The 17321-nt window shown below is 45.2% G+C and overlaps 1 protein-coding gene across 7 annotated transcripts in view; it reads right to left on the bottom strand.

Moving 5' to 3' along the window:
* VWA5B1 (von Willebrand factor A domain containing 5B1) overlaps positions 1–17321 on the bottom strand; it is a 65044-nt gene that overhangs the window by 11112 nt on the left and 36611 nt on the right. For all 7 annotated transcript variants that reach the window (XM_081923462.1, XM_081923461.1, XM_081923465.1 and 4 more), the window contains 5 exons: positions 16384–16586; positions 15230–15344; positions 6787–6972; positions 3379–3574; positions 1421–1617 (listed from right to left, as the gene is read on the bottom strand). In XM_081923462.1, the coding sequence (XP_081779588.1) occupies positions 1421–1617; positions 3379–3574; positions 6787–6972; positions 15230–15344; positions 16384–16586 (897 nt within the window). The remainder of the gene's footprint in view (positions 1–1420; positions 1618–3378; positions 3575–6786; positions 6973–15229; positions 15345–16383; positions 16587–17321) is intronic.

Raw genomic sequence — 17321 nt, 5'->3', positions numbered from 1 at the left:
GTCCCCATGATGGAGTGAGTTCCCGTTGCTCGGTCCCAGATCCTGCCAACCTAGCAGTTCGAAAGCACATCAAAGTGCAAGTAGATAAATAGGTACCACTCTGGCGAGAAGGTAAACGGCATTTCCATGCGCTGCTGTGGTTCGCCAGAAGCCGATTAGTCATGCTGGCCACATGACCCGGAAGCTGTACACTGGCTCCCTCGGCCAGTAAAGCGAGATGAGCGCCGCAACCTCAGTGGGTCACAACAGGACCTAATGGTCAGGGGTCCCTTTACCTTTAATATTTCTGAATACGAGTTGCTGGAAACCCCAGAAGGGATAGTGCTCTTGTGCTCGAATCCTGCTTCCTGGTTTGCTGCAGGTACCTGGTTGGCCACTGGGACAATGGGATGCTGGACTAGATAGGCTGTTGGCCTGATCCAGCAGGTCTCTTATGCTAACGTATTCTTAATCATGCTGTGTTTGAGCAAGAGAGAGTCTCACACTGCCTCAAAGACTTACTCTTTACGGCATAAGCTTTCATGCTCACTTCATCAGATGCGCTCCGGTTAAGTACCCAGTGAAGCTAGCGGCTCTCCACAATGATTCCAACCACAGTTAATCTTCGAGGTGCTACAAGGACTCTTAATGGTTTATAGAGCCAACAGACCGGCACCCTGACTCCTCTGAACGTCATGTCTTGAGTGATCTATGCTGCTCCACTTATTGGAAAGGTTTCGTTGACCTCTTGTGAAGTAGACAAAGCAAAATATACGAGCTTCAGCCAGCCAGCTGCTTTAATTACAGAGAGGAAGATTAGGTGTATGATACCAGGGCTCAGTTGCTTGGTAACCACAGCTGGAACCTCTGTGACGTTTTGTGGCGTTCTGTATGTTTTAAACAAGGCCCTTTCTTAGAAGGGGGTGGGGATTAGGGATTCAAGAGGGGTCGGTGCACACCAATCCCTCTTGCTCTCCAGGCTTCGCTTCGCTGGAGAGGCGCTGCACTGTTTTCCCTCTCTGCACAGCGCCCCTTCAGCGAAGCGGGAGGAGAAATGGTAGGGGCTCCGTTTCTCCTACCGCTTCGCTGAAGGGGTGCTGCGGAGGGAAAATATTTTTTCCCCTGTTCTCCTCCTCCTATGGTCTGGTGCATCCTATAGAGTGAAAAATACGGTATCGTCAGATTTCCTTATGAACACCCCTTGCATTCCCATCTACAGACATATTTCCCCATTAAAGATCTGTTCTCGACTTCCTCTGCGGAAAGAGTCTACTGTAGTGGGAGATAGCTTGAGCCACTTGCCCTGGTGTGCTGAACTTTCGGAGGTGTGGCAAATAAGCTTTTGACACACCCATTAGAAAACAACAAAAAGGCACGCAGATAAGCAGCTCCAGGGACACCCCCCCAACGTATCTTTTACTCAAAGTGCAAGGAAGCTTACCTGAAACTCCACCTGCCACAATGGCGGTTCTGGGCTGAGTTGGGTGAGATCCTGCAGCTGGGCCTTCCGAAGCGGATTCTTAATGAGGGCAGAGCTGGGGTCGCTGGCTGTGGGAACCTTCCGGAATGGTTCGTGGTCAGCAATTTGATTGGTGCTGTACGCCCTACGCCGTGACGGAGCTGTTGTCGCGTCCACTCCTGGGAAGACAAAGCACCAGTAGGTTGTGTGCAACTAAATCCGACTTAGATTAGGCCCGCTGAAATTCATGAACCTAAGTTAGCCATGCCCATTTACTTCAATGGGCCTACTTTGAGTAGGACCAGCCTTGGATACAACTCTATTTAACATAGCAATATAGGCGGGGGGGGGCAGGGGAAAGTTAATAGGTAAAGCTCTCCTCAAAGCAGCAGCTCCCTTGAGAAATAAAATCAGTCAACTAATAAAAAGGCTGGTAAAAGCTACACCTGGCCAGTGAGGTCACCTGGGCCTCTCGTGACAGGGGTGGACACATGAGCAGCCGCAGACTGTGGACCATACAAGAGGTAAAGGTAAAGGACCTCTAGATGGTTAAGTCCAGTCAATGGTGACTATGGTGTGGCGGCGCTCCTCTCACTTTCAGGCTGAGGGAGCCAGCGTTTGTCCACAGACAGCTTTCTGGGTCATGTGGTCAACATGATTAAAACGCTTCTGGAGCAACAGAACACCAATACAGAAACCAGAGCGCACAGAAACGCCGTTTACCTTCCCGTCGCAGCAGTACCCATTTATCTACTTGCACTGGCGTGCTTTCGAACTGCTAGGTTGGCAGGGTCAACACCTGATTTTAATACTCGACCATGCTCTCACAACTCAGATTTCCTTCAAGAATTTTTAAAAAATTAGTTTTATTTTGATACCCAAATAAGCCCAATTGGTTGAAAAATAAGCGAAACAGGAGGTTTTTTTTCCTAAACTGATGCAGAAATTGCATTAGCCTAAATCGCTCAAAAATAAAATAAAAATAAAAATTCTCCTGCGCCCAATTTTGGACCAAAATATCTTTTAAAATTAATTTGAGGTTCTATCATAGGTATCTACACATTTTTAAAAATTGAAGAACATCTGAGTTATGAGAGCACATGGCACCAGGTGATTTGGCGTGGAATGACCCTTCAAGGAGCCTAAGGTAGTATCTGTGGCTCTCTCCCTCTTCATTTGACTCTCACAATCCTGTGAAGTAGGTTAGCCCTAGAGATGGTTACTGGTCCAAGGTCACCCAGCGTGCTTCATGGATGAGTGGGGATTTGAACCCGGGTCTCTCCAGATCCTAGCCCATTCTAACCACTTTGACACACTGGCTTTCATCTATATTGTGGTGCTTTACTGCACCAGATAAAAATGCCTTTCCAGAATGAGCCCCTGCACTTTGCGCCATTATGAACTGTAAAGCAACATGCAAAAAGGAACCAAAATAAGGTGGCTTCTTTCCCAAGGACTTGGCAGAAAGACAATTCCATTTTCATTTAAAGATGAACCTACCTAATTCACACTTTCTGAACCAATACACAGAATGAAGCATGGCTATCCTTCAAAACGAGCCCTTCTCTGAATTCTACAATGGAGATCTCCAACCAAACATTGCATACGAAAATAATAATTTTAAAAAATGAATATGTATGGGGGGAAATGCACACGTTCGTGAATATAATGCACATATTAGGGAAAGTTGCTTTGCAAAAGATGTGTGAATTAGGCAAAATTGCATAAAAGCATGCGTATATGAAAATAAACTTGCACAAGGACGTTAATGAATTTTCATGAGGTCGCCGCCACACTGCCAAACGTGATCTGGAAACATGGAAAACGGAGCAAAACATCTGGGAAAGGAGGAACGTTTAGGAACAGTAAAGGAGAAAATCTTCTTTTCCCCTTTTACATGTATGAACCACATCCAAAGAGCTGAAGGAGAGGAAACTGACCAGAGTCCACTTCCGATTCACTTCCCAGGTCTCCTCCAACCCCCAGCAGTTCAGGGGTCCTCTCTGAAGGCAACCCGGTTTCTGAATCCTTGAGGCAGCCCCAGACATCCGAGCCACCTCCTTCTTCTTGTGAGTGGAAGAAAACGGAGCTGCCAGACTCTTGGGAATGCAGCATGCTGTAGCGTCGCCTCTTGTCCTAATAATAATAATAATAATAAATAATAAATTTTGATTTATACCCCGCCCTTCCCGATTCAGAAAACCGGGCTCAGGGTGGCTAACAACAAATTTAAAACATTTGATGTAACGAAAAACAGCATAAAATACAGACTTGGACAAAATGACAGGAAGGATTCGAAACCTGCGGGACCAGAGATTTACAGAAGATTGGAAGAAGTATATGAATTATTTGAAGAGCAGCTGTAATCAACAAATCACGCTAGTAGGACTACAAGAAGTTTTGTGAGGAGAAATATATGAAGTGTTACAAAGTAGAAAAAGATAGAGATATTGGTTATGAGTTTGAAACGTAACAGGGAAGATAAGAAATGCATACTGAGAGATTAGATTGGAAAATTTTCAGACAAGATTGATGGAAGTCAAAAATTCGAATAAGATGTAAAAGTATGTTTAATTGCTGTTGAAAATGATATGTTAAATACACACACACACACACACACACACACACACACACACACACAGTATAAAACATGAATAACAATAAATTCAGAATTCAAAAATCAATTTTGGGGGGGGGGATCCATCCAATAAACAATAGATGATCGCCAAGGCTAGCTGGCTAAATTAGTCCTATTTGGGCCAGCGAGGAGACCAGGGGAGAATTAGCTGTGGGATCCCAGATCCTAGAGGAGAGAGGAAGGAAACTGGTTCAAAAGGATCGTTTAGCTCCAGCTGCAAAGCTAGCTGATACTGCCCCACACCATTTGGTCCATCTGTCTTGTTGCTGTCTACAGTGACTGGCAGCAGCCGTCCAGGGTTTCAGACAGGCTTCTCTCCCAGTCCTACCCGGAATTAAACATGGGCCCTTCTGCATGCAAAGCAGGTGCTCTAATGATAAGCTATAGCCTTTCTCCACTTGCTGTCTTTCCCCCCTTTTCTTCTTCTTCTTCTTGACTTAAGAAAGTTATAAAGGTAAAGGTAAAGGGACCCCTGACCATTAGGTCCAGTCGCAGATGACTCTGGGGTTGCGGCGCTCATCTCGCTTTATTGGCCGAGGGAGCCGGCGTACAGCTTCCGAGTCATGTGGCCAGCATGACTAAGCCGCTTCTGGTGAACCAGAGCAGGGCACGGAAACACCGTTTACCTTCCCGCCAGAGTGGTACCTATTTATCTACTTGCACTTTGAGGTGCTTTCGAACTGCTAGGTTGGCAGAAGCAGGGACCGAGCAATGGGAGCTCACCTCGTCACGGGGATTCGAATCGCCGACCTTCTGATCGGCAAGTCCTAGGCTCTGTGGTTTAACCCACAGCGCCACCTGCGTCCCTCTTAAGAAAGTTATACAGACAGCAAAACGAAGAAGCCTAAATTAACATTGCCTTCTACTGATAAGAAATAATAATAACTATTACAATAATGAAAATACTAAATATACATTTACTTCCCCTTTTGAACTTCTATTCTGTTTACAATATATTACTATTCTATAAGAATCTATTATATCCTTTTATTATATCCTATTATTTTATTTCTCAAATTCAGCCTAAACCTCCCCTCCTCCCCACTGCTTCCCTTCACCTGTGTGAGATCTTCCCATCATAATATTTTTTTCTAGTTGCTTTAACAAAATAGAATAACATGAAAACTGTTAAATTATAATTACTTCTTTTGTCCTTACACGCTTAACAATTGCCTATTAAGAGTTCTGCTTCAACACCATATTTCTTCCTGTATTCTCCTGTGCATTCCCATTCTGTGTAGAATTTTTGATTGGAGCAGCTCCTGATTGATGCAGTCATTTTTGCCATCTCGGCAAACTGTCTTTTTTTCTCCCGGATCTGATTTCTCAGGTGAGGGTGACCATCAATAAACGATGCCTACTTATATGGCTGAAAAATTGCCTCACTGGGTTCGGCCTTGTCTGCTGTAACTGGGAATGGATCTCCCGATTCTCACGGCATTGAGTTTCTATAATGCCTTCTACACGGAATCATAGAATTGTAGTGTTGGAAGGGACCCCAAGGGTCATCTAGTCCAACCCCCTGCAATGCAGGAATCTCAGCTGAACAGGGTAGGGCTGTGACCTGGATTCAAGAACTAAGGTATTTACTTGCCCCCAAATGGAAAGAACAGAAGTCCCAGCAAAGGAAGAATGGATATAAAAAACCTTATGGAGAAATGGCAAAATTTACCAGAAGAATAAGAAATCAAGATACAGTGGTACCTTGGGTTACATATTCTTCAGGCTACGCTAACCCAGAAATAGTACCGCGGGTTAAGAACTTTGCTTCAGGATGAGAACAGAAATTGTGCTCCGGCGGCACGGCGGCAGCAGGAGGCCCCATTAGTTAAAGTGGTGCTTCAGGTTAAGAACAGTTTCAGGTTAAGAACAGACCTCCGGAACGAATTAAGTACTTAACCCGAGGTACCACTGTAACAATTTTTTAAATAAAAAAAGGGAAATGGTTTGTTGAATATTTACAGATGAATTATAAAGAGATGAAACCATTGGCAGGATTATTGTAACAACCTGCAGTTTTATAAGAGTATATATTTAAAGAAGATGAGTAAATGAGCAAATTAAGTTAATTTGGATATGCAGAAGATATTAAAACCGCAGAAAGTGAGGGAAGTAAGTCAAGTTTTGAAATGTCAAAATAACTGTAAAATTATGAAATGTATAAAATTAGTGAAACGTATAAACTTGAAAAGTATAAATAGATTGATAGATAAACAATTAAAAAAAACAAAAAACTAAGGTATTCACCATCTCAAAAGAATGGCCCAGACTGGCCAGTTAATGCAATCAGTGACCATTATCTTGACAGACAGGAGAAAAGCCACGCTCAAATTTCTGTTGTAGACCGCCTCTTTCTGTGATGTGTCTATGTGATGCTTTTGGGTGGTCTTTGGTTAAGGGGCTGAGCAATTTCTAAAGTCTTTAAAAGTTCTCACACACCTTCGTTCTGGGTCCTCGCCTCCTGGCAAGGTGGGGAGGGGAACTCTGCTGCAACAGAAAAATAAGAGCTACCTTGCTTTCACTGGATCTTGCCTCCATCCATTCATCTCCGACTGATCATGGACTTAGGAGACACTGAGTCCTTTGATGGAGAGTTGAGCTATAAAAGTCAACCCCATTTGTTTCTGTAATGGGGGAAGAACAGGATGGAGCCAGATCATCGTTAATGGCATTATATTAAGCAGAAGGTTTACTGTGGGGGGTTACTCACCAGCCTGGGGTTCGAAACATACAGGGACGTATCACAGACGATGCTGTAGCCCACCAACCGGTCCCCTGGGAAAAGGCAGCTGGCACTGACAGGTGAGATTAAGACTTCAGCTGTTTCAGGGAAGACCCAGTCCACAGAGACGTCGCTAATGACAGGAGCCATCGCCTTCTTCAGAGATTTTATCATCTGGGAACCCACAGCAAGAACAAGTCTGTCAAATCAGATTCCAGTCACATGTACTGGTAAACCTTTGTGCTGAGATTTGGTCATAGGTAAAGGAAAAGGGACCCCTGACCATTAGGTCCAGTTGTGGCCGACTCATCTTGCTTTATTGGCCGAGGAAGCCGGCGTACAGCTTCTGGGTCATGTGGCCAGCATGACTAAGCCACTTCTGGCAAACCAGAGCAGCACACGGAAACGCCGTTTACCTTCCTTCCGGAGCGGTACCTATTGATCTACTTGCACCTTGAGGTGCTTTCGAACTGCTAGGTTGGCAGGAGCAGGGACCGAGCAGTGGGAGCTCACCCCGTCGCAGGGATTCGAACCACCGACCTTCTGATAGGCAAGCCTGAGGCTCTGTGGTTTAACCCACAGCGCCACCCATGTCCCTGGTCATAGTTACCCACATATTCAGGCTGCACTACTGCCATGAGTTGTACCTGGAGCTGCCTTTGAAGGCCGTTTGGAAATTTTGGTTAGAGCAAAATATGGACGCAAGGCTGCTCACTGCTATGGAAAGTCGGCAGAATAAAGAGCTTACAGGTGCTTAGCTTGTTTCTAGGAATAATTGATGTACTGGTATTGAACTGGAAAGCCCTAAAACACCAAATCACTGCCTGCTGCCCTGCATAAAAGATGGGAGAATGTGGGAAACAACACACCTCATGGGAGAGTTTATGCTTTGCATGCAACATTTTTCAGGTTCAATTCCCAACATTTCCAGGTAGGGTTGAGAGAGACCTGTCTGAAACTTTGGAGAGCCACTGCCAGTCAGCGATGCAGTTACTGAATTAGATGGACCAATGGTCTGACTCAATATAATAAAATTTCCTGTTTAAACCCGCCCTTAGAAACATGAGGACTAGAATCTTATTTTATTTTTAAGCGAAGGCTCAAAGTGATCCTTAAGCAAAGGCCCATATCCCTATGTGTGATTGCAACAGGTAAAGTCCACTCTCTAAGCCAAATTCACAGTCCACACACTGCATACCAAAGTCCAATAACGTTGGTGAACATAACATAGAAAATGCATTACATATGGGGGGAATTGCGGGGGGGGGAACGTTATTTTGAGGAGAAAATACATACAAATGCAATTATCAGGAGAAATCTGCACAGCAATGCTGATGACCTTTTCATTTTAAAAGAATCGCAAATGTTGCTGTGGAAATGTGGAAAACTGAATTTAAGAATGAGAAGCTGAGAAGCTGAAACGGACAGATTCTTCTACCCTTACGTATGAGTGAAACCGCCGAGTATGGCTCCAATTAAACAGAGTTCAGGAGGAGTGAAACACAAGACAGAGCAAACCTATGAACAGTGTGTGTGTGTGTGTGTGTGTGTGTGTGTTGGGGTGGTGAATCTGCTCACTCCTAACTCCAACCTTCCGAAAGCTTATGATGCAATAAATGTATTTTAAAATGTATTGAAAGTGCCACAGCTGCTTTGTTGATTTTGATTCATTCCTATGCTGCTTCCTTCCTTTGTGTTAGGGCTCCAGGAACATGGTGCACTAAACACTACACTTACTTTTTTAAAAAAAATGTTGTCTGCAGTGCTGCAGTCCTGAGAATCCTCTGCCTCTCCATACCAGTCCATGGTTCAGGAGCTGCTTTCAGAGGCAAAAGAGAGTGAACCCTTCTGCTATAAATTACACGGCAAAAGAGGGAAGTGTTGTTTTAGATGAGGCTGCTCTATGTGTCCCCCGAGAGCAGCTGACACTGCTTTTTTCAAAGAAGTCCAATGGCCAAATTAATGGCCCTATAAATGCTTGCTTTCATCTCAGGGATACAGAGCGGAGAATCTCAAGCTTTTGAAGACGCATAAATTCCATCCCCTCATTTGCTCTGTCTCCTTCTCTCCCCCCCCCCCAACTTGGCTGATCTGCAAAAAATAAAAAAATAAAAATTAAAGGTTGTACAAAACTTGTGAGCCGGCAAGATTTTATACAATCCAGACTGGAAGAAGATGAGCCGGTGGTCCACAGACTCTTGAAGCCTTCTTTTCCAGCTGGACCAAACCTGATTAGAAGTGTCATTGCTGGACTGTGAGTTGGGAGCTCCAAACATTTTGTGAACATTTATATATTCATGGCATTTTTATCTGACCTTTCCTCCTGTCAGCATTTGGTGTTTGTATGCAACAGCAGGAGGTTACCTTTAGCAAAATGTACCCTTGCTTGGAGCACACCTTTAATTGGAAGGCACTCAGACTAAGTGTAAGCTAAGGAAGCTTATGTTTATTAAGGGAAGCACATTATTGTTTGGAAAGAGTTCTATAGCCCTAGCTAACTAACTAGTTGGCGAAACAAAGAAGATCCTATTGGCCCTTCTTTCTTGGAAGATACAAGTGACGTGGCCTTGGCGCTTGCAAGTCCAGAAAAAATGAGAGAGGAGGTGAAGGGGGAAAAGGATGAAACTTAAATGACACCTTTACTTCAAAGGACAGGTCAGCACAGAGATCAAAGGGACAGAGACAATTTAGGAATCTGGACTCTCCCACCATATCTGTCTTAACACCATGCAGAGCCTTCTAAGCAAGCAGAGTTGCACCTCAACATCCATCCAATGTCTCCAAGGAACTCAAGGAGAAATACACTTTCCCTCCTTTTGCTCTGATAATCATAATAATCTTCTTCTTCTTCTCTTCTTTGGTGATCATGCGTAGCAGAGTAAGATTGTCTTCCATAAACACGGTTTTAACAGTGAGTCCGTGATTGTGGAGACCAATTCTGGATCCACACGTCCTTCCACAGTGGGGACATTGGTTTCCGGGCAGGAGTTGATCATGGTGTGGATTTGCTAAGCATGCCTTCCTCTTAGCACTCCCTTGCGTCCTGAGTTAGAGTGTCTTGATCAGGCATAGGCAAATTCAGCCCTCCAGATGTTTTGGGACTACAACTCCCATCATCCCTAGCTAACAGGACCAGTGGCCAGGGATGATGGGAATTGTAGTCCCAAAACATCTGGAGGGCCGAGTTCACCTATGCCTGGTCTTGATAATGCCCTGATAATGATACTGTGATGGCCATTGGACAGGAATCAGGAAGGAGTGGGCATTCCTGGTAAAGAGGGATGCTTGGATAATATGAGAAATTGCATTTGTGAGAGGATGTTGTAGCAGTCAGGGTGCCCAAATGCATATCAAGCCAGGAAAAAACAACAACGAGATAGATCTTTTCAAATATCGGTGATAGCCACTCTTAAAATTACATGCAAACTAGCCTCTCAAACATCTTCACTCTGTTTGTGAGGTGGGATGAAGGAGAACTTTTATGTTACTTGCATTTGAATGAGAAACAGTCTAATCTGCACTTCTTCCTTCTCCAAATTTTGCAGTTTTCCTGCCCAATAAAGTGTGCAAAAGTGCTGCCCTATTAAGGGCAAGATTGCTTAAAAATCTAAATATCCCTGAAAACAACATGCAAACAATGTGCATGATGTTAAGGGTCTGCTTTGAGGAGGGAAGGTGTGTATATATCAAAACTGTGTACAAAGAAAAAAGTGTTTATTAGGAGACATTTGCACCGAAATGACCCATTTTCAGGAGGGTGTGTAATTTTAAAAAGTCAATCAATCACAAAGCACTTCAGAAAGGTGGAGGACAGTATTTCAGAGCGGGGGAAATGAGAAACCGAAAAACCCCTGGAAGAGCAGATTTGTCCATCCCTATTTGTGGGCATGGAAATTGGGAGACAGGTGAACCAGTTCACCTAAGTTCTCCAGTGGGAGAAGAAACCCTTCAGGGGCATCTGGCAGAAGAGGAGCTTTTATCCTTTTCTTCCAAGTCTGACAACCATCCTCCACAAGGCCCCAGACTGAGCGTCATTGCAGGGCATGGTGTGAGGAAAACAATGGCTTTTGACGCCAGTCTAACACTTAAAGAGTTGTCGGTGTGGGGAGTCTGACACACCAAGTTGCTTTGACATCACACTGAGGCAAAAGAAAAGCAGCCCTGTTTTATTGCTCCCCCACCCCCCAATTTCTGGCTACTGAACACCCAGGTTCAGGCCCTGGCTAGAAAACAGAAGGGCTGGTTCCATTTCTTGAGCAAGTTACGTCTCCTCTGCTTCTATTGTCTCCGAAGCGTTGAAAGCAAACCCCTTTCTCCAACCAAGACGGTTCTTTCTTCCTGCACATAGACACACGCACTCCCTTGCCAATCTCCCTGCTCTTACACACAAAAGGGTAAATTGCATCTCTCCGGTGACTGGTCTGCGGGGGCGCTTTTCATCCGACATAACTGGGCCCACTCAATGTGTGGGCGTCAGGGAGTGGAAAAAGAGCACCAGCTGCCAAACCGCCTGCCTCCGCAGTCCTTCTGAGACGGGGGGTGGGGGGGGGAGATCATTAGATGATCAGAAGTTTTAGACTCAACTGCAAGACTAGCTATGTGTTGTCACATTAAAAGACCAGAGCATCTTGGAGGAATTTTGAATCGTAATGAAATCCAGGGGGGTGGAGGGTGGGAATGCTTTTTCTAGTGGGATGATGGGGTGAAAGGAGACACTGCAGAGACTGTGCGGCTACTACATTTGATGGCTATTGTCCCCCTAGCTCAGTACTGCCTACCACTGACTGGCAGTGGCTCCCAAGGTTTCAGGCAAGGGTCTGTCACCTGGAGATGATGGAGAGTGAACCTGGGATGTTCAACAAGCAAAGCAGGGGCTCTTCTCACCGAGTTATGGCCCTTACCGCAGAAAACAGAATGACAAAGGACAGGGCTGGCCTCAGATGTGCTCTGCCTGTTTCTATTTTTCAGGCATCGTTTCTGTTTTCTGGACCCTGCCTCTGACAAATCCCTGCCTTATGGATTTTCGCCTCTTGTTAGAATTTTGTTTGTTCAATGCACAATATCCTTTATTTTGTCCTAGGGATTTTATTCCCTCTAGCATCTCAATGGGCTACATCACTGAGTGGAGGATGGATGCCTCTTTATCAAACACACATGCAAATCCAAGCACACAAACCTTTGGCCAGGCTAGGAATATCAGAAGCTGCCCGATACATGATACAAGCACATCAGGGGTGTGTGTGTGTTTTGTGTGTGTGTCGGGGAAAATACACAAAGGATCTGAAAGATGAAGCAAACTGTACAGGAGCTTAGAAAGCTGCCTTATACTGAATCAGACCCTTGATTCCTCTAACTCAGGATTGTTTACACAGACAAGCAGAGGCTCTCTGAGATTTCAGGCCTTCCCCAGCCTCTGCCTGTAGATGCCAAGGACCTGGGACCTTCTGAAGGCAAAGGATGATGTCTACCAATAGGCTACGATGCTCATAATAAACACAGGAAGCTTCCTTAAGCACTATGACCTATGCTTCACGTAGCTCAGTGCTGTCTACCTGCCAGGGTTTCAAGTGGTACCTGGAGATGCTCAAAGTGAAAATTGGAACCTTCTACATGGGGGCACTGTTGCCTGGAGCTGATGGGAGCCGTAGTTCTAAACATCTGGAGACACCAGGTCGGAAAAGGCTGCTCTGGTGCACCCTGAAGGTACCTTTGATCAATGATCCCAAGTATGAGCCAGCAAATGAAACAATTCTTGAGAAAGCCTGGCTCAGCTGCATGCAGTTGTCTGCTGTTCCCAAGTGTACTGACCTTAGGACACTGGAGTAATATTGATAACAACAAACAAAAATGGAAACTGCGTGTGATCTGAAATGAAGAAAGGAGGGGGAGGGGAAGATGAAGCAGGTCTGTTGGAAAGACAGAATAATTCCCCTCACTTCAGTTTAAAAACAACAGACAAGGGAAAAGACTGAGATTTTTGTGTTCTACTGACAGAATGTAATCTTAAGATAAAGTTTAATTGGGCCATAAATCTCTTGCTGGAAGGAAAAAAATTTGGGGGTTGTGATAAGAATGTTGCAGAGATTCTGGGAGTTGGAAAGGAGTATTAAACCTGCAGTGCATTCAAAAACTGCACACCTTTTCCTAGGCTGAGAGGAAAATGGCAAAGATCTGCAACACGTTTTACTAGTGAGACCAAATGGTTTCTAGCAGACTGTCATCTGTTCTGAGACACTGAAGCAAGGGACGGAAAAATAAGACCTCTGAGAAACTTTGAGATTCAGTTCCACCCCAAGCCACAATGGGAAAAACAACAGCTGGGAAGTGAAAGAGACAACACCATATACTGTATGGACAGAAGGATTCTCCATGGATATAAGAGTTTTCACACCCAGGGCACAATAAAGGTAATAGTTTGAGTTCCTCACTTAAAGCTTTATAAATTTATATACTGTAACATCAGGAATGAAAATAATTATGTAGCTGTTAACGAAGGGATTATTATTATTACTGAAATGTAACTGACATTAATTAGGATTATGGAACACACTGATATAAGATTGGAAATGCACCCAAACCATCATGAGGGGAGCCACTTTCACTAGAATGTAATAATTGGGAGTTGATTGGCACTTTGATAATTGTATAGTTTGTTATTGCTATAATTTGGTTATTTTGGAGGGTATATTGGAAAACTAATTTTAAAATGTTATTAAAAAAGTGTGCTGATCTTAATTGCTAGTTTTGTCTTTGGCTCATGCTCCTCTGCAGTAGGGTGACCAAACTTAAACTGAGCTCATCGACCATCTTCCCTGAGCTGGCTGACTCCAATCAAAAATTTTTAATGATAGAAAACAACTGATTCCAAAGCACTTCAAAGTTTGCACTGGCTTCCTAAAGCCAGGTGAAAACTCTCAGGCACACAAAAATGGGTGCACTGGGGCCATCATTCTGATGATTCTAGTCCCTAACTTGGGAAGATGGACTTGGAAGTAGTGGTTGGTCTTCAGGGCACACTTTGCCCCTTCCCCAGACTTACGGGGGGGCGGGGAGAGAGCAGATCTATGCACATTTCCACAGTGGAAAAACTCTTGCAATTGATTTGCTTTGGAGTGGATTTAAAGTTGCTTAGACACTTTGGAGCATGTCTGAGAACCCACCTCCAACCACCACTTTCTGAATCATGGTTCACAAATTGCCATCTGTAGGCCCATATATATATATATATATATATATATATATATATATATATATATATATACTTTTTTGGAGTGTTCTAAATTAGATCTGTCTTCTTTTACTTCTGCATGTGATTCTTGTACAGTGGTGCAGAGGATGGAGTGGAGGCAGCAAGTGTATTGAGCAGGCAGGGACAATATCAGCAGAACGATAGGAGGTACCTATTGCCACAGCACACTTCCCATCATTCCCCAACAGTCCTCCTTGGGTTCAAGGGGAGCCCAATAGCCTGTCAGAGCTTGGGGCCAGGGAACTGGAAGCCATCAGATAGTTTTCCCAGGCAGGCAGGCTAAGTCAGGCAGAAGCAGCTTCAAAAGACATCAGGACCCTGGACAGCTCTCAGCGGCCCCTGTTGAATAAACATCTCAGCAGATTGCTGAGACCATCTGAAGCAGGGGTCAGCAAAGGCCGGTGTCTCCAGCGCCAATCACAAGGCAAGCCGGAGGGCGAGGGAGCGCATGCCCATATGTGTGCGCACATGCTATTTCCGGCGCACTTCCGGGTCGGAGGAGCACCAGAAATAGCTTGCGCGCATGTGCACGGGCCTTCTCCGACCCGGATGTGCACCAGAAATGATGCTTGCCCATGTGCAAATAATGCTTGTGCATGCACACAGGCTATTTCCAGTGCTCCTCCGACCCGGAAGTGGGCAGCCGCACAGCACAGCACTGGTAAGAATGGGTGGCAGCAGCGGGGATCGCCACGGGCCAGATAAACGAGTCCCTCAGGCCTTATCCAGCCCACGGGCCTTAGTTTGGGGACCCCTGATCTGAAGCCTTAGGTAGCTTGGCAAAGCCTGTACTGTACTTGACTTCTCCTCCTTGGAGAAACTAGCTATGCTATCTTAAAGGGCTCTTACCAGGTTGTGCAAACATAGCTTTTACAAGGTCAATGAGTTAGGTATGCTTGGGAGCTTGTTCTCGAGCCTGATAAAGGTGGGAGGAGCTGCAGCATCTTCCCCATTAGTATCTTCCCCAGGGGTTACATTTTGAGGTTTATGTGATAGAGAAAGTTTACAGAACAATGCATTTCATATGGAAAGTATGTGGGGTTGGGGGGAGAGAGAGGTAGAGAACTTTTCTTCCCCTCTCATAATCCTGTAACTCAGCTGCCTGGCTGGCTGGAAGAGTGAAGAGGAGCAGCCCACATTGCAACCCTTTCTTGCAAAGGAGATGGAAAACCACAGCAGTACCTTTGGCTGCAACCTCTCTCCCTCGACCAGGAATTCCGCACTTCCTTTGGACACGGCAGCCAGGCCATTCACCAGCCTCCGACAGGCATTCTGTCCAAGGCCAAAAGTATAGCACCTGCAAGAGGAAAAGACAGAGGGACTGGAAGCGCCCGCAATGGTGGTGAAGGGAAATGCCGAGACTCTAGCAGTGGAAAGTTCTGCAAGGCTAGAATTCCAAATGAAATTTGCTCCCATCAACAGCAGAAGCACAGCTGGTGGTGGCATGAGAGATAGACTTTTCTGTGACTGCTCCTGCATCGTGAAATTCCCTTCTTAGCAGGATTAGACAGGATTCCTCCTTGTTATTCTTCCTTCCTGTTCCTTTCTTCCTATACAGACAGGCCTTTGGAAACTAAGGCACAGAAGATGCTGGCCACTGTCATTTATTGGGGGTGCGGAGGGTGAAGGGACTTCGGCCGCTAGGAGCTGACTCTTATGCTGTTACTCTTATGCTGTACTCTAATTGCTGCCTCAAAATCTGTTTTGGTGCATCTTAATTATTCTTTTTAACTAGTTTCTATGACTTTTTATTCTATTTTACTACTTTTTATTTGTGCGCCTTTCTAGGATGAAGCAGCATCCAGCCAGGTGAAGTGTGAAAAGGCTCGTCTCTATGGCAACAGAGGTCGATCTTTAAGATGCAAAGGATGGGTACTTAAGCTGGCCAGCTAGAGCCATTACCTTAACAAAGGGAATGGTCTGACCAGGTTCCCTCTTATAGATCCTGCCCTCACAGATACAGAATTGTAGGTTTGGAAGAGACCATCATCCAGACTGACACCCATCAAATCTATAACAGTTTATTAGTCTAATTCTCCTCCCTCCCCACCAAAGTTCTTTCCACCACTCCTTTAGCTTTCTTCCAGTCTTAAACATGAAGGAGAAATAATAGTATAGTCAGACTGAGAGCTTGGGAGCTCACAGAAAGAGCTTTCAGCCTCCACAAAGCCCCAGACTGACAGCCCAGAAAGGCACTTGGTCCTGGGAAGATCTACCTTTGCATTCAGCCTGGCATAAAGGTCACAAGTCAATAAATAGATTTGTCAATACGGTGGAAGATGGGAGAGGCAGTTGCAAAAGCAAGGGGGAGAGGAAATGCCAGAAGGGGCTTCTACCTAGTGGAGAACGAGTGGTTCCGGACAAGCTCGATGACCTTTCCCGTGTTGCTGACGGCGCCATCGGTCAGCAGGAAGAGCAGCCGTGGGTGGCCTTGGTGGATCGGCTGCCGGATGACCCACCTCAAGGGCGACAAGACGTTGGTGCCACCCATGTCAGCACGGATCTTCTTTATGCTTTCACATGCAACGGCCAAGTTCTCCTGCAGAGGAGCACAAGAACGACCCAGGGGGCTCACACATGGACAAAAGGCAAACTGGCATTTGTGGAGGGGTTCACATGAACAGGAGGAAGGATATGGGGCAGGGTTATGTAAGGGTTATGCTAGGTGAGGAGCAACCAACCTTTGGGGCCTTGAGAGCACACCTGCAAAATGGGAAAACTATTGTAAGCATGGTGCTGCAACCAAACACACAACGCTATCGATTTCATCAGCTGCAACACAATTGTCATGGATGCAGAAAGATGGAGGGAGGCACCAGCTGGGAAACGTCCAAGGGGACAAGGTTCAGAGCCGGGGGTTTGATGTCCCCAAGTTCTGGTCTTATAAAAGAGGGAGAAAACCTTTTCTCTATTAGCTTCCTCAATGTCATGCACAACTTTATAAATTTCTCTCATGGCACCTCTTGCCTTTTCTCTAAACCAAAGTATAATGACAGCATATGTGGCCACTAACTTGGATGGATTTAAAAGCTGATTAGAAAAAAGTCATGGTGCATAAGGCTATCAATGGCTACTAGGCACAAACTGACTATGTTCCATCTTCAGTGATGGAGACACTGAACGCCAGCTTCTGGGAATTGCAAGTGGGGAGAGAGCACTTAGGTATTCCTTATGGCAGTGGTTCTCAACCTGTGGGTCACCAGATGTTGTTGGACTACAATTCCCATCATCCCCGAGCTCTGGCCTTGCTAGCTAGGGGTGATGGGAGTTGTAG

This window comes from Podarcis melisellensis (genome assembly GCF_964234715.1).
Source record: "Podarcis melisellensis genome assembly, chromosome: 8".
In the NCBI taxonomy this organism is placed as follows: domain Eukaryota; kingdom Metazoa; phylum Chordata; class Lepidosauria; order Squamata; family Lacertidae; genus Podarcis; species Podarcis melisellensis.
Note: the sequence above shows the minus strand (reverse complement) of the source record. Positions and strands in the feature narration are given on the sequence as shown.